Raw genomic sequence first — 18849 nt, forward strand, 5'->3', positions numbered from 1 at the left:
TCTACACCTGGTCATGTCTCCTCTCTACACCTGGTCATGTCTCCTCTCTACACCTGGTCATGTCTCCTCTCTACACATGGTCATGTCTCCTCTCTGCACCTGGTCATGTCTCCTCTCTACACCTGGTCATGTCTCCTCTCTACACCTGGTCATGTCTCCTCTCTACACCTGGTCATGTCTCCTCTCTGCACCTGGTCATGTCTCCTATCTGCACCTGGTCATGTCTCCTCTCTACACCTGGTCATGTCTCCTCTCCTCTCTACACCTGGCCATGTCTCCTCTCCTCTCTGCACCTGGTCATGTCTCCTCTCTGCACCTGGTCATGTCTCCTCTCTACACCTGGTCATGTCTCCTCTCTACACCTGGTCATGTCTCCTCTCTGCACCTGGTCATGTCTCCTCTCTACACCTGGTCATGTCTCCTCTCTACACCTGGTCATGTCTCCTCTCTGCACCTGGTCATGTCTCCTCTCTACACCTGGTCATGTCTCCTCTCTGCACCTGGTCATGTCTCCTCTCTGCACCTGGTCATGTCTCCTCTCTGCACCTGGTCATGTCTCGTCTCCTCTCTGCACCTGGTCATGTCTCCTCTCTACACCTGGTCATGTCTCCTCTCTGCACCTGGTCATGTCTCCTCTCTACACCTGGTCATGTCTCCTCTCTACACCTGGTCATGTCTCCTCTCTGCACCTGGTCATGTCTCCTCTCTACACCTGGTCATGTCTCCTCTCTACACCTGGTCATGTCTCCTCTCTGCACCTGGTCATGTCTCCTCTCTACACCTGGTCATGTCTCCTCTCTGCACCTGGTCATGTCTCCTCTCTGCACCTGGTCATGTCTCCTCTCTGCACCTGGTCATGTCTCGTCTCCTCTCTGCACCTGGTCATGTCTCCTCTCTACACCTGGTCATGTCTCCTCTCTGCACCTGGTCATGTCTCCTCTCTACACCTGGTCATGTCTCCTCTCCTCTCTACACCTGGTCATGTCTCCTCTCTGCACCTGGTCATGTCTCCTCTCTACACCTGGTCATGTCTCCTCTCTGCACCTGGTCATGTCTCCTCTCTGCACCTGGTCATGTCTCCTCTCTGCACCTGGTCATGTCTCCTCTCTACACCTGGTCATGTCTCCTCTCTACACCTGGTCATGTCTCCTCTCTACACCTGGTCATGTCTCCTCTCTACACCTGGTCATGTCTCCTCTCTGCACCTGGTCATGTCTCCTCTCTGCACCTGGTCATGACTCCTCTCTACACCTGGTCATGTCTCCTCTCTGCACCTGGTCATGTCTCCTCTCTGCACCTGGTCATGTCTCCTCTCTACACCTGGTCATGTCTCCTCTCCTCTCTACACCTGGTCATGTCTCCTCTCTGCACCTGGTCATGTCTCCTCTCTACACCTGGTCATGTCTCCTCTCTACACCTGGTCATGTCTCCTCTCTGCACCTGGTCATGTCTCCTCTCTACACCTGGTCATGGCTCCTCTCTGCACCTGGTCATGGCTCCTCTCTGCACCTGGTCTCCTCTCCTCTCTACACCTGGTCATGTCTCCTCTCCTCTCTACACCTGGTCATGTCTCCTCTCTACACCTGGTCATGTCTCCTCTCTGCACCTGGTCAGCTCATGGCTCCTCTCTGCACCTGGTCATGTCTCCTCTCTACACCTGGTCATGTCTCCTCTCTTCACCTGGTCAGCTCATGGCTCCTCTCTGCACCTGGTCAGCTCATGTCTCCTCTCTGCACCTGGTCATGTCTCCTCTCTGCACCTGGTCATGTCTGCTCTCTGCACCTGGTCATGTCTCCTCTCTGCACCTGGTCATGTCTCCTCTCTGCACCTGGTCATGGCTCCTCTCTGCACCTGGTCAGCTCATGTCTCCTCTCTACACCTGGTCATGTCTCCTCTCTGCACCTGGTCATGTCTCCTCTCTACACCTGGTCATGGCTCCTCTCTGCACCTGGTCATGTCTCCTCTCTACACCTGGTCATGTCTCCTCTCTGCACCTGCTCATGGCTCCTCTCTGCACCTGGTCTCCTCTCCTCTCTACACCTGGTCATGTCTCCTCTCTGCACCTGGTCATGTCTCCTCTCTGCACCTGGTCATGTCTCCTCTCTACACCTGGTCATGGCTCCTCTCTACACCTGGTCATGTCTCCTCTCTGCACCTTGTCATGTCTCCTCTCTGCACCTGGTCATGTCTCCTCTCTACACCTGGTCATGTCTCCTCTCTGCACCTGGTCATGTCTCCTCTCTGCACCTGGTCATGTCTCCTCTCTACACCTGGTCATGTCTCCTCTCTACACCTGGTCATGTCTCCTCTCTACACCTGGTCATGTCTCCTCTCTACACCTGGTCATGTCTCCTCTCTACACCTGGTCATGTCTCCTCTCTACACCTGGTCATGTATCCTCTCTGCACCTGGTCATGTCTCCTCTCTGAACCTGGTCATGTCTCCTCTCTGCACCTGGTCATGTCTCCTCTCTACACCTGGTCATGTCTCCTCTATGCACCTGGTCATGTCTCCTCTCTACACCTGGTCATGTCTCCTCTCTACACCTGGTCATGTCTCCTCTCCTCTCTGCACCTGGTCATGTCTCCTCTCTACACCTGGTCATGTCTCCTCTCTACACCTGGTCATGTCTCCTCTCTACACCTGGTCATGTCTCCTCTCTACACCTGGTCATGTCTCCTCTCTACACCTGGTCATGTCTCCTCTCCTCTCTGCACCTGGTCATGGCTCCTCTCTGCACCTGGTCATGTCTCCTCTCTACACCTGGTCATGTCTCCTCTCTGCACCTGGTCATGTCTCCTCTCTGCACCTGGTCATGTCTCCTCTCCTCTCTACACCTGGTCATGTCTCCTCTCTGCACCTGGTCATGTCTCCTCTCTACACCTGGTCATGTCTCCTCTCTGCACCTGGTCATGTCTCCTCTCTACACCTGGTCATGTCTCCTCTCCTCTCTACACCTGGTCATGGCTCCTCTCTGCACCTGGTCAGCTCATGGCTCCTCTCTGCACCTGGTCATGTCTCCTCTCCTCTCTCCACCTGGTCATGGCTCCTCTCTGCACCTGGTCATGGCTCCTCTCTGCATCTGGTCATGGCTCCTATCTGCACCTGGTCAGCTCATGGCTCCTCTCTGCACCTGGTCATGTCTCCTCTCCTCTCTGCACCTGGTCATGGCTCCTCTCTGCACCTGGTCATGGCTCCTCTCTGCACCTGGTCATGGCTCCTCTCTGCACCTGGTCAGCTCATGGCTCCTCTCTGCACCTGGTCATGGCTCCTCTCTGCACCTGGTCAGCTCATGGCTCCTCTCTGCACCTGGTCATGTCTCCTCTCCTCTCTACACCTGGTCATGTCTCCTCTCTGCACCTGGTCATGGCTCCTCTCTGCACCTGGTCAGCTCATGGCTCCTCTCTGCACCTGGTCATGTCTCCTCTCTACACCTGGTCATGTCTCCTCTCCTCTCTGCACCTGGTCATGTCTCCTCTCTGCACCTGGTCATGGCTCCTCTCTGCACCTGGTCAGCTCATGGCTCCTCTCTGCACCTGGTCATGTCTCCTCTCTACACCTGGTCATGTCTCCTCTCTACACCTGGTCATGTCTCCTCTCTGCACCTGGTCATGTCTCCTCTCTACACCTGGTCATGTCTCCTCTCTGCACCTGGTCATGTCTCCTCTCTACACCTGGTCATGTCTCCTCTCCTCTCTGCACCTGGTCATGGCTCCTCTCTGCACCTGGTCAGCTCATGGCTCCTCTCTGCACCTGGCCCCTGTGTCCCTCCTGCAGGATGCACTGGTCAGCCCCCCTGCTCCCTCTGCCCCTGTGTGCCGAGCTGGGCGTCCTGCCGCTGAGCGGCCTCCTGTGGACCCTGCTGCTCCTGTTCCTGTGGTACTGTTACCGGATGGGCTCGGACCATCCCGGGAAGCCGGGCACCCGGCGCCACGCCGCCATGTTGTCTCGCGCCGGCGGCTGTGCAGGAACCGAGTGCGCCGCCAGATCCAAAATGGCCGCAGCCGATCAAGTCAGCCCCTGTATTCCCATGGAGACGGGGGATGAGGAGGAGCAAGGCCGCGGGTACCTCTCTCCGGTGCTGAGCCACGCCCTGTTCCCCGCCCAGGCGCCTGCTAGCGGCAAGAAACTATACAGCGCACTGCAGGCGTACGCCAAGCGCTACAGCTGGGTGGGCATGGGCCGCATCCACAAGGGGCTTCGTGAGCAGGTAAGATCCACAAGGGGCTTCGTGAGCAGGTAGGCTCCACAAGGGGCTTTGTGAGCAGGTAAGATCCACAAGGGGCTTCGTGAGCAGGTAGGCTCCACAAGGGGCTTCGTGAGCAGGTAAGATCCACAAGGGGCTTCGTGAGCAGGTAGGCTCCACAAGGGGCTTTGTGAGCAGGTAAGATCCACAAGGGGCTTCGTGAGCAGGTAGGCTCCACAAGGGGCTTCGTGAGCAGGTAGGCTCCACAAGGGGCTTCGTGAGCAGGTAGGCTCCACAAGGGGCTTCGTGAGCAGGTAAGATCCACAAGGGGCTTCGTGAGCAGGTAAGATCCACAAGGGGCTTCGTGAGCAGGTAAGATCCACAAGAGGCTTCGTGAGCAGGTAAGATTCACAAGGGGCTTCGTGAGCAGGTAGGCTCCACAAGGGGCTTCGTGAGCAGGTAAGATCCACAAGGGGCTTCGTGAGCAGGTAAGATCCACAAGGGGCTTCGTGAGCAGGTAAGATCCACAAGGGGCTTCGTGAGCAGGTAAGATCCACACGGGGCTTCGTGAGCAGGTAAGATCCACACGGGGCTTCGTGAGCAGGTATGCTCCACAAGGGGCTTCGTGAGCAGGTAAGATCCACAAGGGGCTTCGTGAGCAGGTAAGATCCACAAGGGGCTTCGTGAGCAGGTAGGCTCCACAAGGGGCTTCGTGAGCAGGTAGGCTCCACAAGGGGCTTCGTGAGCAGGTAAGATCCACAAGGGGCTTCGTGAGCAGGTAAGATCCACAAGGGGCTTCGTGAGCAGGTAAGATCCACAAGGGGCTTCGTGAGCAGGTAGGCTCCACAAGGGGCTTCGTGAGCAGGTAGGCTCCACAAGGGGCTTCGTGAGCAGGTAAGATCCACAAGGGGCTTCGTGAGCAGGTAGGCTCCACAAGGGGCTTCGTGAGCAGGTAAGATCCACAAGGGGCTTCGTGAGCAGGTAAGATCCACAAGGGGCTTCGTGAGCAGGTAGGCTCCACAAGGGGCTTCGTGAGCAGGTAAGATCCACAAGGGGCTTCGTGAGCAGGTAAGATCCACAAGGGGCTTCGTGAGCAGGTAGGCTCCACAAGGGGCTTCGTGAGCAGGTAGGCTCCACAAGGGGCTTCGTGAGCAGGTAAGATCCACAAGGGGCTTCGTGAGCAGGTAAGATCCACAAGGGGCTTCGTGAGCAGGTAAGATCCACAAGAGGCTTCGTGAGCAGGTAAGATTCACAAGGGGCTTCGTGAGCAGGTAGGCTCCACAAGGGGCTTCGTGAGCAGGTAAGATCCACAAGGGGCTTCGTGAGCAGGTAAGATCCACAAGGGGCTTCGTGAGCAGGTAAGATCCACAAGGGGCTTCGTGAGCAGGTAAGATCCACACGGGGCTTCGTGAGCAGGTAAGATCCACACGGGGCTTCGTGAGCAGGTATGCTCCACAAGGGGCTTCGTGAGCAGGTAAGATCCACAAGGGGCTTCGTGAGCAGGTAAGATCCACAAGGGGCTTCGTGAGCAGGTAGGCTCCACAAGGGGCTTCGTGAGCAGGTAGGCTCCACAAGGGGCTTCGTGAGCAGGTAAGATCCACAAGGGGCTTCGTGAGCAGGTAAGATCCACAAGGGGCTTCGTGAGCAGGTAGGCTCCACAAGAGGCTTCGTGAGCAGGTAGGCTCCACAAGGGGCTTCGTGAGCAGGTAGGCTCCACAAGGGGCTTCGTGAGCAGGTAAGATCCACAAGGGGCTTCGTGAGCAGGTAGGCTCCACAAGGGGCTTCGTGAGCAGGTAAGATCCACAAGGGGCTTCGTGAGCAGGTAAGATCCACAAGGGGCTTCGTGAGCAGGTAAGATCCACAAGGGGCTTCGTGAGCAGGTAGGCTCCACAAGGGGCTTCGTGAGCAGGTAGGCTCCACAAGGGGCTTCGTGAGCAGGTAGGCTCCACAAGGGGCTTCGTGAGCAGGTAAGATCCACAAGGGGCTTCGTGAGCAGGTAAGATCCACAAGGGGCTTCGTGAGCAGGTAGGCTCCACAAGGGGCTTCGTGAGCAGGTAAGATCCACAAGGGGCTTCGTGAGCAGGTAGGCTCCACAAGGGGCTTCGTGAGCAGGTAGGCTCCACAAGGGGCTTCGTGAGCAGGTAGGGTTAGACTCCTGCAGCCCAGCTGTTCTGTAGGTGAACTGTTCAGTAGGTATGCATTGGTTAAACTAATACTTCACTTCGGTAGAATATTTCCATTATAGCTTCAAGCAGTCGATAAAAGGAAACAGGCAAAACTCCAGAAAACGGTGAAGAGGTTAAAGAAAAAAGAGAATTATTAGGGTCTACATATTGGTAAAGATATTAGGAGTATGGTTTTTAGACTAGATGGTCAAAATAAAGCCCACTGGCATTACTCTGCTGCCCGCATGCTCACCTCCACCCGTCGCTTTGATCACATCACCCCTGTCCTCCACGACCTCCACTGGCTTCCAATCAAATACAGGATACATTTTAAAATACTACTCATCACATTTAAAGCCCTGAACAACCTTGCCCCTCCCTACCTGTCCGACCTCCTCCACCGTCACACGCCCACCCGTCGCCTTATGTCTGCAGATGCCAACCTCCTAACACCTCCCACGACCAGGCTCCGGACCTGGGGCGACAGGGCCTTTGCTGCTGCTGCCCCCTCCCTCTGGAATGCCCTCCCCAGCCATATCCGTGATGCAAACACCCTGACATCTTTTAAATCAGCCCTCAAAACTCACCTTTTCAATCTTGCTTTTGACCTCTAATTCTGTCGGTGTTATTTTATTTTATTTTGTCATGTATTATTTTTGTTCTGTTTTTTGTTTTGCCATAGTTTGTCTCTCCTGCCCATGTAAAGCGTCTTTGAGCACCTGGAAAAGCGCTATATAAAATAGATGTATTATTATTATTATTATTATTACTAAGCATTAGCTTGGCTACCAGGCTAACTATACCTCAGGCTTTCAGACCGAGGAATGCAAGCAAAGACATGTGAAACTGTTCATTTGATGAGAAATATAACACATATATAATGTTTTATAATAGGTTTGGGGGCTGTGACAGTGACAGAGGTATGCACATGGAGGTTTGGTGAGATCTGTACTCAGCCATACCACCACAGGTCTCCACAGCCAGATCAGGAGCCCAGCAATTGGCCCATTCTGATGAGCCACACCCCGAACAAGCGCTGCACTAGTGCTTCTAGTGTAGAACAGAAATAAGGACCTATAGAAATAAACTAAAATGCTCTTTTATACTTTGAATGTCACATCCAATTGTCTTGATCTGCCAAATCGCAGCTCCTTTAGCAGTTCTATAGATAAAGTTCACATTTGCATGGTTTTCTGTTGTTAAGTTACTGTATGGCAAATCTGAGAAACAACGTATATCACTATTAATCCTACATGGCGTTCAGCGGCCTCAGAGGCCATATGCCATTCACTGTATGTCCCTGCTAACGCCAACACAGCCTCTAAAGCAGCAGCGCGTTGTGGCTGTTTTCAGGTCAGGTTGTGTTCTCAGGTCAGGTTGTGGCTGTTCTCAGGTCAGGTTGTGTTCTCAGGTCAGGTTGTGGCTGTTTTCAGGTCAGGTTGTGGCTGTTCTCAGGTCAGGTTGTGTTCTCAGGTCAGGTTGTGTTCTCAGGTCAGGTTGTGTTCTCAGGTCAGGTTGTGGCTGTTCTCAGGTCAGGTTGTGTTCTCAGGTCAGGTTGTGTTCTCAGGTCAGGTTGTGGCTGTTCTCAGGTCAGGTTGTGTTCTCAGGTCAGGTTGTGTTCTCAGGTCAGGTTGTGTTCTCAGGTCAGGTTGTGTTCTCAGGTCAGGTTCTGTTCTCAGGTCAGGTTGTGTTCTCAGGTCAGGTTGTGTTCTCAGGTCAGGTTGTGTTCTCAGGTCAGGTTGTGTTCTCAGGTCAGGTTGTGTTCTCAGGTCAGGTTGTGGCTGTTCTCAGGTCAGGTTGTGTTCTCAGGTCAGGTTCTGTTCTCAGGTCAGGTTGTGTTCTCAGGTCAGGTTGTGTTCTCAGGTCAGGTTGTGGCTGTTCTCAGGTCAGGTTGTGTTCTCAGGTCAGGTTGTGTTCTCAGGTCAGGTTGTGTTCTCAGGTCAGGTTGTGTTCTCAGGTCAGGTTGTGGCTGTTCTCAGGTCAGGTTGTGTTCTCAGGTCAGGTTGTGTTCTCAGGTCAGGTTGTGGCTGTTCTCAGGTCAGGTTGTGTTCTCAGGTCAGGTTGTGTTCTCAGGTCAGGTTGTGTTCTCAGGTCAGGTTGTGTTCTCAGGTCAGGTTGTGTTCTCAGGTCAGGTTGTGTTCTCAGGTCAGGTTGTGTTCTCAGGTCAGGTTGTGTTCTCAGGTCAGGTTGTGTTCTCAGGTCAGGTTGTGTTCTCAGGTCAGGTTGTGTTCTCAGGTCAGCTTGTGTTCTCAGGTCAGGTTGTGTTCTCAGGTCAGGTTGTGTTCTCAGGTCAGGTTGTGTTCTCAGGTCAGGGTGTGTTCTCAGGTCAGGTTGTGTTCTCAGGTCAGGTTGTGTTCTCAGGTCAGGTTGTGTTCTCAGGTCAGGTTGTGGCTGTTCTCAGGTCAGGTTGTGTTCTCAGGTCAGGTTGTGTTCTCAGGTCAGGTTGTGTTCTCAGGTCAGGTTGTGTTCTCAGGTCAGGTTGTGTTCTCAGGTCAGGTTGTGTTCTCAGGTCAGGTTGTGTTCTCAGGTCAGGTTGTGTTCTCAGGTCAGGTTGTGTTCTCAGGTCAGGTTGTGGCTGTTCTCAGGTCAGGTTGTGTTCTCAGGTCAGGTTGTGGCTGTTCTCAGGTCAGGTTGTGTTCTCAGGTCAGGTTGTGTTCTCAGGTCAGGTTGTGTTCTCAGGTCAGGTTGTGGCTGTTCTCAGGTCAGGTTGTGTTCTCAGGTCAGGTTGTGTTCTCAGGTCAGGTTGTGTTCTCAGGTCAGGTTGTGGCTGTTCTCAGGTCAGGTTGTGTTCTCAGGTCAGGTTCTGTTCTCAGGTCAGGTTGTGTTCTCAGGTCAGGTTGTGTTCTCAGGTCAGGTTGTGTTCTCAGGTCAGGTTGTGTTCTCAGGTCAGGTTGTGTTCTCAGGTCAGGTTGTGTTCTCAGGTCAGGTTGTGGCTGTTCTCAGGTCAGGTTGTGTTCTCAGGTCAGGTTCTGTTCTCAGGTCAGGTTGTGTTCTCAGGTCAGGTTGTGTTCTCAGGTCAGGTTGTGTTCTCAGGTCAGGTTGTGTTCTCAGGTCAGGGTGTGTTCTCAGGTCAGGTTCTGTTCTCAGGTCAGGTTGTGTTCTCAGGTCAGGTTGTGGCTGTTCTCAGGTCAGGTTGTGGCTGTTCTCAGGTCAGGTTGTGTTCTCAGGTCAGGTTCTGTTCTCAGGTCAGGTTGTGTTCTCAGGTCAGGTTGTGTTCTCAGGTCAGGTTGTGTTCTCAGGTCAGGTTGTGTTCTCAGGTCAGGTTGTGTTCTCAGGTCAGGTTGTGGCTGTTCTCAGGTCAGGTTGTGTTCTCAGGTCAGGTTGTGTTCTCAGGTCAGGTTGTGGCTGTTCTCAGGTCAGGTTGTGGCTGTTCTCAGGTCAGGTTGTGTTCTCAGGTCAGGTTGTGTTCTCAGGTCAGGTTGTGTTCTCAGGTCAGGTTGTGGCTGTTCTCAGGTCAGGTTGTGTTCTCAGGTCAGGTTGTGTTCTCAGGTCAGGTTGTGTTCTCAGGTCAGGTTGTGGCTGTTCTCAGGTCAGGTTGTGTTCTCAGGTCAGGTTGTGTTCTCAGGTCAGGTTGTGTTCTCAGGTCAGGTTGTGGCTGTTCTCAGGTCAGGTTGTGGCTGTTCTCAGGTCAGGTTGTGGCTGTTCTCAGGTCAGGTTGTGTTCTCAGGTCAGGTTCTGTTCTCAGGTCAGGTTGTGTTCTCAGGTCAGGTTGTGTTCTCAGGTCAGGTTGTGGCTGTTCTCAGGTCAGGTTGTGGCTGTTCTCAGGTCAGGTTGTGTTCTCAGGTCAGGTTCTGTTCTCAGGTCAGGTTGTGTTCTCAGGTCAGGTTCTGTTCTCAGGTCAGGTTGTGTTCTCAGGTCAGGTTGTGGCTGTTCTCAGGTCAGGTTGTGTTCTCAGGTCAGGTTGTGGCTGTTCTCAGGTCAGGTTGTGTTCTCAGGTCAGGTTGTGTTCTCAGGTCAGGTTGTGTTCTCAGGTCAGGTTGTGTTCTCAGGTCAGGTTGTGTTCTCAGGTCAGGTTGTGTTCTCAGGTCAGGTTGTGTTCTCAGGTCAGGTTGTGTTCTCAGGTCAGGTTGTGTTCTCAGGTCAGGTTGTGTTCTCAGGTCAGGTTGTGTTCTCAGGTCAGGTTGTGTTCTCAGGTCAGGTTGTGTTCTCAGGTCAGGTTGTGTTCTCAGGTCAGGTTGTGTTCTCAGGTCAGGTTGTGTTCTCAGGTCAGGTTGTGTTCTCAGGTCAGGTTGTGGCTGTTCTCAGGTCAGGTTGTGTTCTCAGGTCAGGTTGTGTTCTCAGGTCAGGTTGTGTTCTCAGGTCAGGTTGTGTTCTCAGGTCAGGTTGTGTTCTCAGGTCAGGTTGTGTTCTCAGGTCAGGGTGTGTTCTCAGGTCAGGTTCTGTTCTCAGGTCAGGTTGTGTTCTCAGGTCAGGTTGTGGCTGTTCTCAGGTCAGGTTGTGGCTGTTCTCAGGTCAGGTTGTGTTCTCAGGTCAGGTTCTGTTCTCAGGTCAGGTTGTGTTCTCAGGTCAGGTTGTGTTCTCAGGTCAGGTTGTGTTCTCAGGTCAGGTTGTGTTCTCAGGTCAGGTTGTGTTCTCAGGTCAGGTTGTGGCTGTTCTCAGGTCAGGTTGTGTTCTCAGGTCAGGTTGTGTTCTCAGGTCAGGTTGTGGCTGTTCTCAGGTCAGGTTGTGGCTGTTCTCAGGTCAGGTTGTGTTCTCAGGTCAGGTTGTGTTCTCAGGTCAGGTTGTGTTCTCAGGTCAGGTTGTGGCTGTTCTCAGGTCAGGTTGTGTTCTCAGGTCAGGTTGTGTTCTCAGGTCAGGTTGTGTTCTCAGGTCAGGTTGTGGCTGTTCTCAGGTCAGGTTGTGTTCTCAGGTCAGGTTGTGTTCTCAGGTCAGGTTGTGTTCTCAGGTCAGGTTGTGGCTGTTCTCAGGTCAGGTTGTGGCTGTTCTCAGGTCAGGTTGTGGCTGTTCTCAGGTCAGGTTGTGTTCTCAGGTCAGGTTCTGTTCTCAGGTCAGGTTGTGTTCTCAGGTCAGGTTGTGTTCTCAGGTCAGGTTGTGGCTGTTCTCAGGTCAGGTTGTGGCTGTTCTCAGGTCAGGTTGTGTTCTCAGGTCAGGTTCTGTTCTCAGGTCAGGTTGTGTTCTCAGGTCAGGTTCTGTTCTCAGGTCAGGTTGTGTTCTCAGGTCAGGTTGTGGCTGTTCTCAGGTCAGGTTGTGTTCTCAGGTCAGGTTGTGGCTGTTCTCAGGTCAGGTTGTGTTCTCAGGTCAGGTTGTGTTCTCAGGTCAGGTTGTGTTCTCAGGTCAGGTTGTGTTCTCAGGTCAGGTTGTGTTCTCAGGTCAGGTTGTGTTCTCAGGTCAGGTTGTGTTCTCAGGTCAGGTTGTGTTCTCAGGTCAGGTTGTGTTCTCAGGTCAGGTTGTGTTCTCAGGTCAGGTTGTGTTCTCAGGTCAGGTTGTGTTCTCAGGTCAGGTTGTGTTCTCAGGTCAGGTTGTGTTCTCAGGTCAGGTTGTGGCTGTTCTCAGGTCAGGTTGTGTTCTCAGGTCAGGTTGTGTTCTCAGGTCAGGTTGTGTTCTCAGGTCAGGTTGTGTTCTCAGGTCAGGTTGTGTTCTCAGGTCAGGTTGTGGCTGTTCTCAGGTCAGGTTGTGTTCTCAGGTCAGGTTGTGTTCTCAGGTCAGGTTGTGTTCTCAGGTCAGGTTGTGTTCTCAGGTCAGGTTGTGTTCTCAGGTCAGGTTGTGGCTGTTCTCAGGTCAGGTTGTGGCTGTTCTCAGGTCAGGTTGTGTTCTCAGGTCAGGTTCTGTTCTCAGGTCAGGTTGTGTTCTCAGGTCAGGTTGTGTTTTCAGGTCAGGTTGTGTTCTCAGGTCAGGTTGTGTTCTCAGGTCAGGTTGTGTTCTCAGGTCAGGTTGTGTTCTCAGGTCAGGTTGTGGCTGTTCTCAGGTCAGGTTGTGTTCTCAGGTCAGGTTGTGTTCTCAGGTCAGGTTGTGTTCTCAGGTCAGGTTGTGTTCTCAGGTCAGGTTGTGTTCTCAGGTCAGGTTGTGTTCTCAGGTCAGGTTGTGTTCTCAGGTCAGGTTGTGGCTGTTCTCAGGTCAGGTTGTGTTCTCAGGTCAGGTTGTGGCTGTTCTCAGGTCAGGTTGTGTTCTCAGGTCAGGTTGTGTTCTCAGGTCAGGTTGTGTTCTCAGGTCAGGTTGTGTTCTCAGGTCAGGTTGTGTTCTCAGGTCAGGTTGTGTTCTCAGGTCAGGTTGTGTTCTCAGGTCAGGTTGTGTTCTCAGGTCAGGTTGTGTTCTCAGGTCAGGTTGTGTTCTCAGGTCAGGGTGTGTTCTCAGGTCAGGTTGTGTTCTCAGGTCAGGTTGTGTTCTCAGGTCAGGTTGTGTTCTCAGGTCAGGGTGTGTTCTCAGGTCAGGTTGTGGCTGTTCTCAGGTCAGGTTCTGTTCTCAGGTCAGGTTGTGTTCTCAGGTCAGGTTGTGTTCTCAGGTCAGGTTGTGTTCTCAGGTCAGGTTGTGTTCTCAGGTCAGGTTGTGGCTGTTCTCAGGTCAGGTTGTGTTCTCAGGTCAGGTTGTGTTCTCAGGTCAGGTTGTGTTCTCAGGTCAGGTTGTGTTCTCAGGTCAGGTTGTGTTCTCAGGTCAGGTTGTGTTCTCAGGTCAGGTTGTGTTCTCAGGTCAGGGTGTGTTCTCAGGTCAGGTTGTGTTCTCAGGTCAGGTTGTGTTCTCAGGTCAGGTTGTGTTCTCAGGTCAGGTTGTGGCTGTTCTCAGGTCAGCTTGTGTTCTCAGGTCAGGTTGTGTTCTCAGGTCAGGTTGTGTTCTCAGGTCAGGTTGTGTTCTCAGGTCAGGTTGTGTTCTCAGGTCAGGTTGTGTTCTCAGGTCAGGTTGTGGCTGTTCTCAGGTCAGGTTGTGTTCTCAGGTCAGGTTGTGTTCTCAGGTCAGGGTGTGTTCTCAGGTCAGGTTGTGGCTGTTCTCAGGTCAGGTTGTGGCTGTTCTCAGGTCAGGTTGTGTTCTCAGGTCAGGTTGTGTTCTCAGGTCAGGTTGTGTTCTCAGGTCAGGTTGTGGCTGTTCTCAGGTCAGGTTGTGTTCTCAGGTCAGGTTGTGTTCTCAGGTCAGGTTGTGGCTGTTCTCAGGTCAGGTTGTGTTCTCAGGTCAGGTTGTGTTCTCAGGTCAGGTTGTGTTCTCAGGTCAGGTTGTGTTCTCAGGTCAGGTTGTGTTCTCAGGTCAGGTTGTGGCTGTTCTCAGGTCAGGTTGTGTTCTCAGGTCAGGTTGTGTTCTCAGGTCAGGTTGTGGCTGTTCTCAGGTCAGGTTGTGTTCTCAGGTCAGGGTGTGTTCTCAGGTCAGGTTGTGTTCTCAGGTCAGGTTGTGTTCTCAGGTCAGGTTGTGTTCTCAGGTCAGGTTGTGTTCTCAGGTCAGGTTGTGTTCTCAGGTCAGGTTGTGTTCTCAGGTCAGGGTGTGTTCTCAGGTCAGGTTGTGTTCTCAGGTCAGGTTGTGTTCTCAGGTCAGGTTGTGTTCTCAGGTCAGGTTGTGGCTGTTCTCAGGTCAGGTTGTGGCTGTTCTCAGGTCAGGTTGTGGCTGTTCTCAGGTCAGGTTGTGTTCTCAGGTCAGGTTGTGTTCTCAGGTCAGGTTGTGTTCTCAGGTCAGGTTGTGGCTGTTCTCAGGTCAGGTTGTGGCTGTTCTCAGGTCAGGTTGTGGCTGTTCTCAGGTCAGGTTGTGTTCTCAGGTCAGGTTGTGTTCTCAGGTCAGGTTGTGGCTGTTCTCAGGTCAGGTTGTGGCTGTTCTCAGGTCAGGTTGTGGCTGTTCTCAGGTCAGGTTGTGTTCTCAGGTCAGGTTGTGTTCTCAGGTCAGGTTGTGTTCTCAGGTCAGGTTGTGGCTGTTCTCAGGTCAGGTTGTGTTCTCAGGTCAGGGTGTGTTCTCAGGTCAGGTTGTGTTCTCAGGTCAGGTTGTGTTCTCAGGTCAGGTTGTGTTCTCAGGTCAGGTTGTGGCTGTTCTCAGGTCAGGTTGTTGCTGTTCTCAGGTCAGGTTGTGTTCTCAGGTCAGGTTGTGTTCTCAGGTCAGGGTGTGTTCTCAGGTCAGGTTGTGGCTGTTCTCAGGTCAGGTTGTGTTCTCAGGTCAGGGTGTGTTCTCAGGTCAGGTTGTGTTCTCAGGTCAGGTTGTGTTCTCAGGTCAGGTTGTGTTCTCAGGTCAGGTTGTGTTCTCAGGTCAGGTTGTGTTCTCAGGTCAGGTTGTGGCTGTTCTCAGGTCAGGTTGTGTTCTCAGGTCAGGTTGTGTTCTCAGGTCAGGTTGTGTTCTCAGGTCAGGTTGTGGCTGTTCTCAGGTCAGGTTGTGTTCTCAGGTCAGGTTGTGTTCTCAGGTCAGGTCATGTTCTCAGGTCAGGTTGTGGCTGTTCTCAGGTCAGGTTGTGTTCTCAGGTCAGGTTGTGTTCTCAGGTCAGGTTGTGTTCTCAGGTCAGGTTGTGGCTGTTCTCAGGTCAGGTTGTGTTCTCAGGTCAGGTTGTGGCTGTTCTCAGGTCAGGTTGTGTTCTCAGGTCAGGTTGTGTTCTCAGGTCAGGTTGTGTTCTCAGGTCAGGTTGTGTTCTCAGGTCAGGTTGTGTTCTCAGGTCAGGTTGTGTTCTCAGGTCAGGTTGTGTTCTCAGGTCAGGGTGTGTTCTCAGGTCAGGTTGTGTTCTCAGGTCAGGTTGTGTTCTCAGGTCAGGTTGTGTTCTCAGGTCAGGTTGTGTTCTCAGGTCAGGTTGTGGCTGTTCTCAGGTCAGGTTGTGTTCTCAGGTCAGGTTGTGTTCTCAGGTCAGGGTGTGTTCTCAGGTCAGGTTGTGGCTGTTCTCAGGTCAGGTTGTGTTCTCAGGTCAGGGTGTGTTCTCAGGTCAGGTTGTGTTCTCAGGTCAGGTTGTGTTCTCAGGTCAGGTTGTGTTCTCAGGTCAGGTTGTGTTCTCAGGTCAGGTTGTGTTCTCAGGTCAGGGTGTGTTCTCAGGTCAGGTTGTGTTCTCAGGTCAGGTTGTGTTCTCAGGTCAGGTTGTGTTCTCAGGTCAGGTTGTGGCTGTTCTCAGGTCAGGTTGTGGCTGTTCTCAGGTCAGGTTGTGGCTGTTCTCAGGTCAGGTTGTGTTCTCAGGTCAGGTTGTGTTCTCAGGTCAGGTTGTGTTCTCAGGTCAGGTTGTGTTCTCAGGTCAGGTTGTGGCTGTTCTCAGGTCAGGTTGTGTTCTCAGGTCAGGTTGTGTTCTCAGGTCAGGTTGTGGCTGTTCTCAGGTCAGGTTGTGGCTGTTCTCAGGTCAGGTTGTGTTCTCAGGTCAGGTTGTGTTCTCAGGTCAGGTTGTGTTCTCAGGTCAGGTTGTGGCTGTTCTCAGGTCAGGTTGTGTTCTCAGGTCAGGGTGTGTTCTCAGGTCAGGTTGTGTTCTCAGGTCAGGTTGTGTTCTCAGGTCAGGTTGTGTTCTCAGGTCAGGTTGTGGCTGTTCTCAGGTCAGGTTGTGGCTGTTCTCAGGTCAGGTTGTGTTCTCAGGTCAGGTTGTGTTCTCAGGTCAGGGTGTGTTCTCAGGTCAGGTTGTGGCTGTTCTCAGGTCAGGTTGTGTTCTCAGGTCAGGGTGTGTTCTCAGGTCAGGTTGTGGTCTCAGGTCAGGTTGTGTTCTCAGGTCAGGTTGTGGCTGTTCTCAGGTCAGGTTGTGGCTGTTCTCAGGTCAGGTTGTGTTCTCAGGTCAGGGTGTGTTCTCAGGTCAGGTTGTGTTCTCAGGTCAGGTTGTGTTCTCAGGTCAGGTTGTGTTCTCAGGTCAGGTTGTGTTCTCAGGTCAGGTTGTGTTCTCAGGTCAGGTTGTGGCTGTTCTCAGGTCAGGTTGTGTTCTCAGGTCAGGTTGTGTTCTCAGGTCAGGTTGTGTTCTCAGGTCAGGGTGTGTTCTCAGGTCAGGTTGTGGCTGTTCTCAGGTCAGGTTGTGTTCTCAGGTCAGGTTGTGTTCTCAGGTCAGGTTGTGTTCTCAGGTCAGGTTGTGTTCTCAGGTCAGGTTGTGTTCTCAGGTCAGGTTGTGGCTGTTCTCAGGTCAGGTTGTGTTCTCAGGTCAGGTTGTGTTCTCAGGTCAGCTTGTGTTCTCAGGTCAGGTTGTGTTCTCAGGTCAGGTTGTGTTCTCAGGTCAGGTTGTGGCTGTTCTCAGGTCAGGTTGTGTTCTCAGGTCAGGTTGTGTTCTCAGGTCAGGTTGTGTTCTCAGGTCAGGTTGTGTTCTCAGGTCAGGTTGTGTTCTCAGGTCAGGTTGTGGCTGTTCTCAGGTCAGGTTGTGTTCTCAGGTCAGGTTGTGTTCTCAGGTCAGGTTGTGGCTGTTCTCAGGTCAGGTTGTGTTCTCAGGTCAGGTTGTGTTCTCAGGTCAGGTTGTGTTCTCAGGTCAGGTTGTGTTCTCAGGTCAGCTTGTGTTCTCAGGTCAGGTTGTGTTCTCAGTTCAGGTTGTGTTCTCAGGTCAGGGTGTGTTCTCAGGTCAGGTAGAACGACATCTCTGCTCTTCTCAGGTCAGGTTGAACGACCACTCTGCTGTTCTCAGGTCAGGTTGAACGACCTCTCTGCTGTTCTCAGGTCAGGTTGAACGTCCTCTCTGCTGTTCTCAGGTCAGGTTGAACGACATCTCTGCTGTTCTCAGGTCAGGTTGAACGACCATGCTGCCGTCCAGATGCCCCATCTGTTCTTCCTCCCCGACGTCCCGAGCGTTCCCTTCTTCCCACGCGACGCCCATCGCCACGACATCGAGGTGCTGGAGGCCAACTACTCTGTGATCCTGGCTGAGTTCCAGGCCGTCTACCACAGAGGCGTCGACGCCAAGTCAGGATGGAGCTGTCTGGGGGCCCCGGTGAGTCAGGACTGAGCTGTCTGGGGCCCCGGTGAGTCAGGACTGAGCTGTCTGGGGCCCCGGTGAGTCAGGATGGAGCTGTCTGGGGCCCCGGTGAGTCAGGACTGAGCTGTCTGGGGCCCCGGTGAGTCAGGACTGAGCTGTCTGGGGGCCCCGGTGAGTCAGGACTGAGCTGTCTGGGGGCCCCGGTGAGTCAGGACTGAGCTGTCTGGGGCCCCGGTGAGTCAGGACTGAGCTGTCTGGGGGCCCCGGTGAGTCAGGACTGAGCTGTCTGGGGCCCCGGTGAGTCAGGACTGAGCTGTCTGGGGGCCCCGGTGAGTCAGGACTGAGCTGTCTGGGGCCCCAGTGAGTCAGGACTGAGCTGTCTGGGGCCCCGGTGAGTCAGGACTGAGCTGTCTGGGGCCCCGGTGAGTCAGGGTGGAGCTGTCTGGGGCCCCGGTGAGTCAGGGTGGAGCTGTCTGGGGCCCCGGTGAGTCAGGGTGGAGCTGTCTGGGGCCCCGGTGAGTCAGGGTGGAGCTGTCTGGGGCCCCGGTGAGTCAGGACTGAGCTGTCTGGGGCCCCGGTGAGTCAGGACTGAGCTGACCACAGGAAAAAAGGTACATCACGTACGTTATGTTAGAGCCTTAAGTAATATATTAATGTATTGTATCGAAAATGTAACATGTGTACAAATAAGTACATATTAGCGCTGACCCCAACTAGTCGAACAGTGGACTAATCGATCGAAAGGAGCCGTAGTCGACTGCCAACCTCTTAGTCGAATGGGGGAAAAAATCATTCTTTCCAAAAGAAAAGAGGCCTAGAAGCGTGGCTAATGCTAATGGCACGCATACCAGAGGCTAACTGCCTAAGAAAACAGGCACAGAGGCACTGAAAGAGGATTTCACCATCTAATGAACACACTAGACTAGACACATATCAACATGTATCCATCAGTGGACCAATTGCATGCTTTCGCAGAGGACAAGAAGCCTTCCGTCGACTCCTTCAGAGATTAAGCACCCCCCACAGCCCAAATGGAATGATAAAAATATATATATATATATTTATATTTATTTATAAAGAAATGTTGTGCATTCAGGGGGTAATCGACTATCGGCAAACTTTGGCCAATCAAAGTCGACTATACAAACCCTTAGTCGGGGACAGGCCTAGTACATATATTACATGTTACATTTATTTAAAAAATTTACATTTACATTCAGTAATTTAGCTTAACGCTTTTATACAAAGCAACTTACAAGTTATGTACGACAAGTCAGCAGGAAGGGTAAGACTCTTACAGATGAGTTATAATGATCATCAAACAGTGCTGAAACATGGGTGCTGCAGTGTTGAGTGCATAGTAGTGGAGACATATTAGTATAGTAGGAAGAATGCATGATAGTAGAAGACAGTAAGAAGTTTAGTGTTTTATTTTAAAAGTTTTCATATTTTTCATTTCAGATATAACACAACATACATTATGTACCTTGTGTCCTGTGGTCGATCAGGCAAGGCGAGTCACTCAATGTTGACCAGATGGTGGTGCTATAACTAAATGTCAAACTTATAAAGTCTAAACAACCACATTGTTAGTCAAACTGAGAATATTTTATTCTACACTAGATGTGTTTTTATTTCATTTGCTTGTGTGGGCTCTGCCTTTATTCTACACTAGATGTGTTTTTATTTCATTTGCTTGTATGGGCTCTGCCTTTATTCTACACTAGATGTGTTTTTATTTCATTTGTTTGTGTGGG

General features: G+C 52.5%; 1 protein-coding gene across 1 annotated transcript in view; it reads left to right on the forward strand.

Annotated features, from left to right (window-relative positions):
• Positions 1-3778: 3778 nt before the first annotated feature.
• Positions 3779-18849, forward strand: part of asphd1 (aspartate beta-hydroxylase domain containing 1) — a gene marked incomplete at both ends in the record, with an annotated part of 47610 nt that continues 32539 nt past the window's right edge. Inside the window, 2 exons of the mRNA XM_084339474.1 lie at positions 3779-4210; positions 16901-17107. Of these exons, the coding sequence (XP_084195600.1) occupies positions 3779-4210; positions 16901-17107 (639 nt within the window). The remainder of the gene's footprint in view (positions 4211-16900; positions 17108-18849) is intronic.

The sequence above is a fragment of the Notolepis coatsorum genome, assembly GCF_963971535.1.
Source record: "Notolepis coatsorum genome assembly, contig: SCAFFOLD_260, whole genome shotgun sequence".
In the NCBI taxonomy this organism is placed as follows: domain Eukaryota; kingdom Metazoa; phylum Chordata; class Actinopteri; order Aulopiformes; family Paralepididae; genus Notolepis; species Notolepis coatsorum.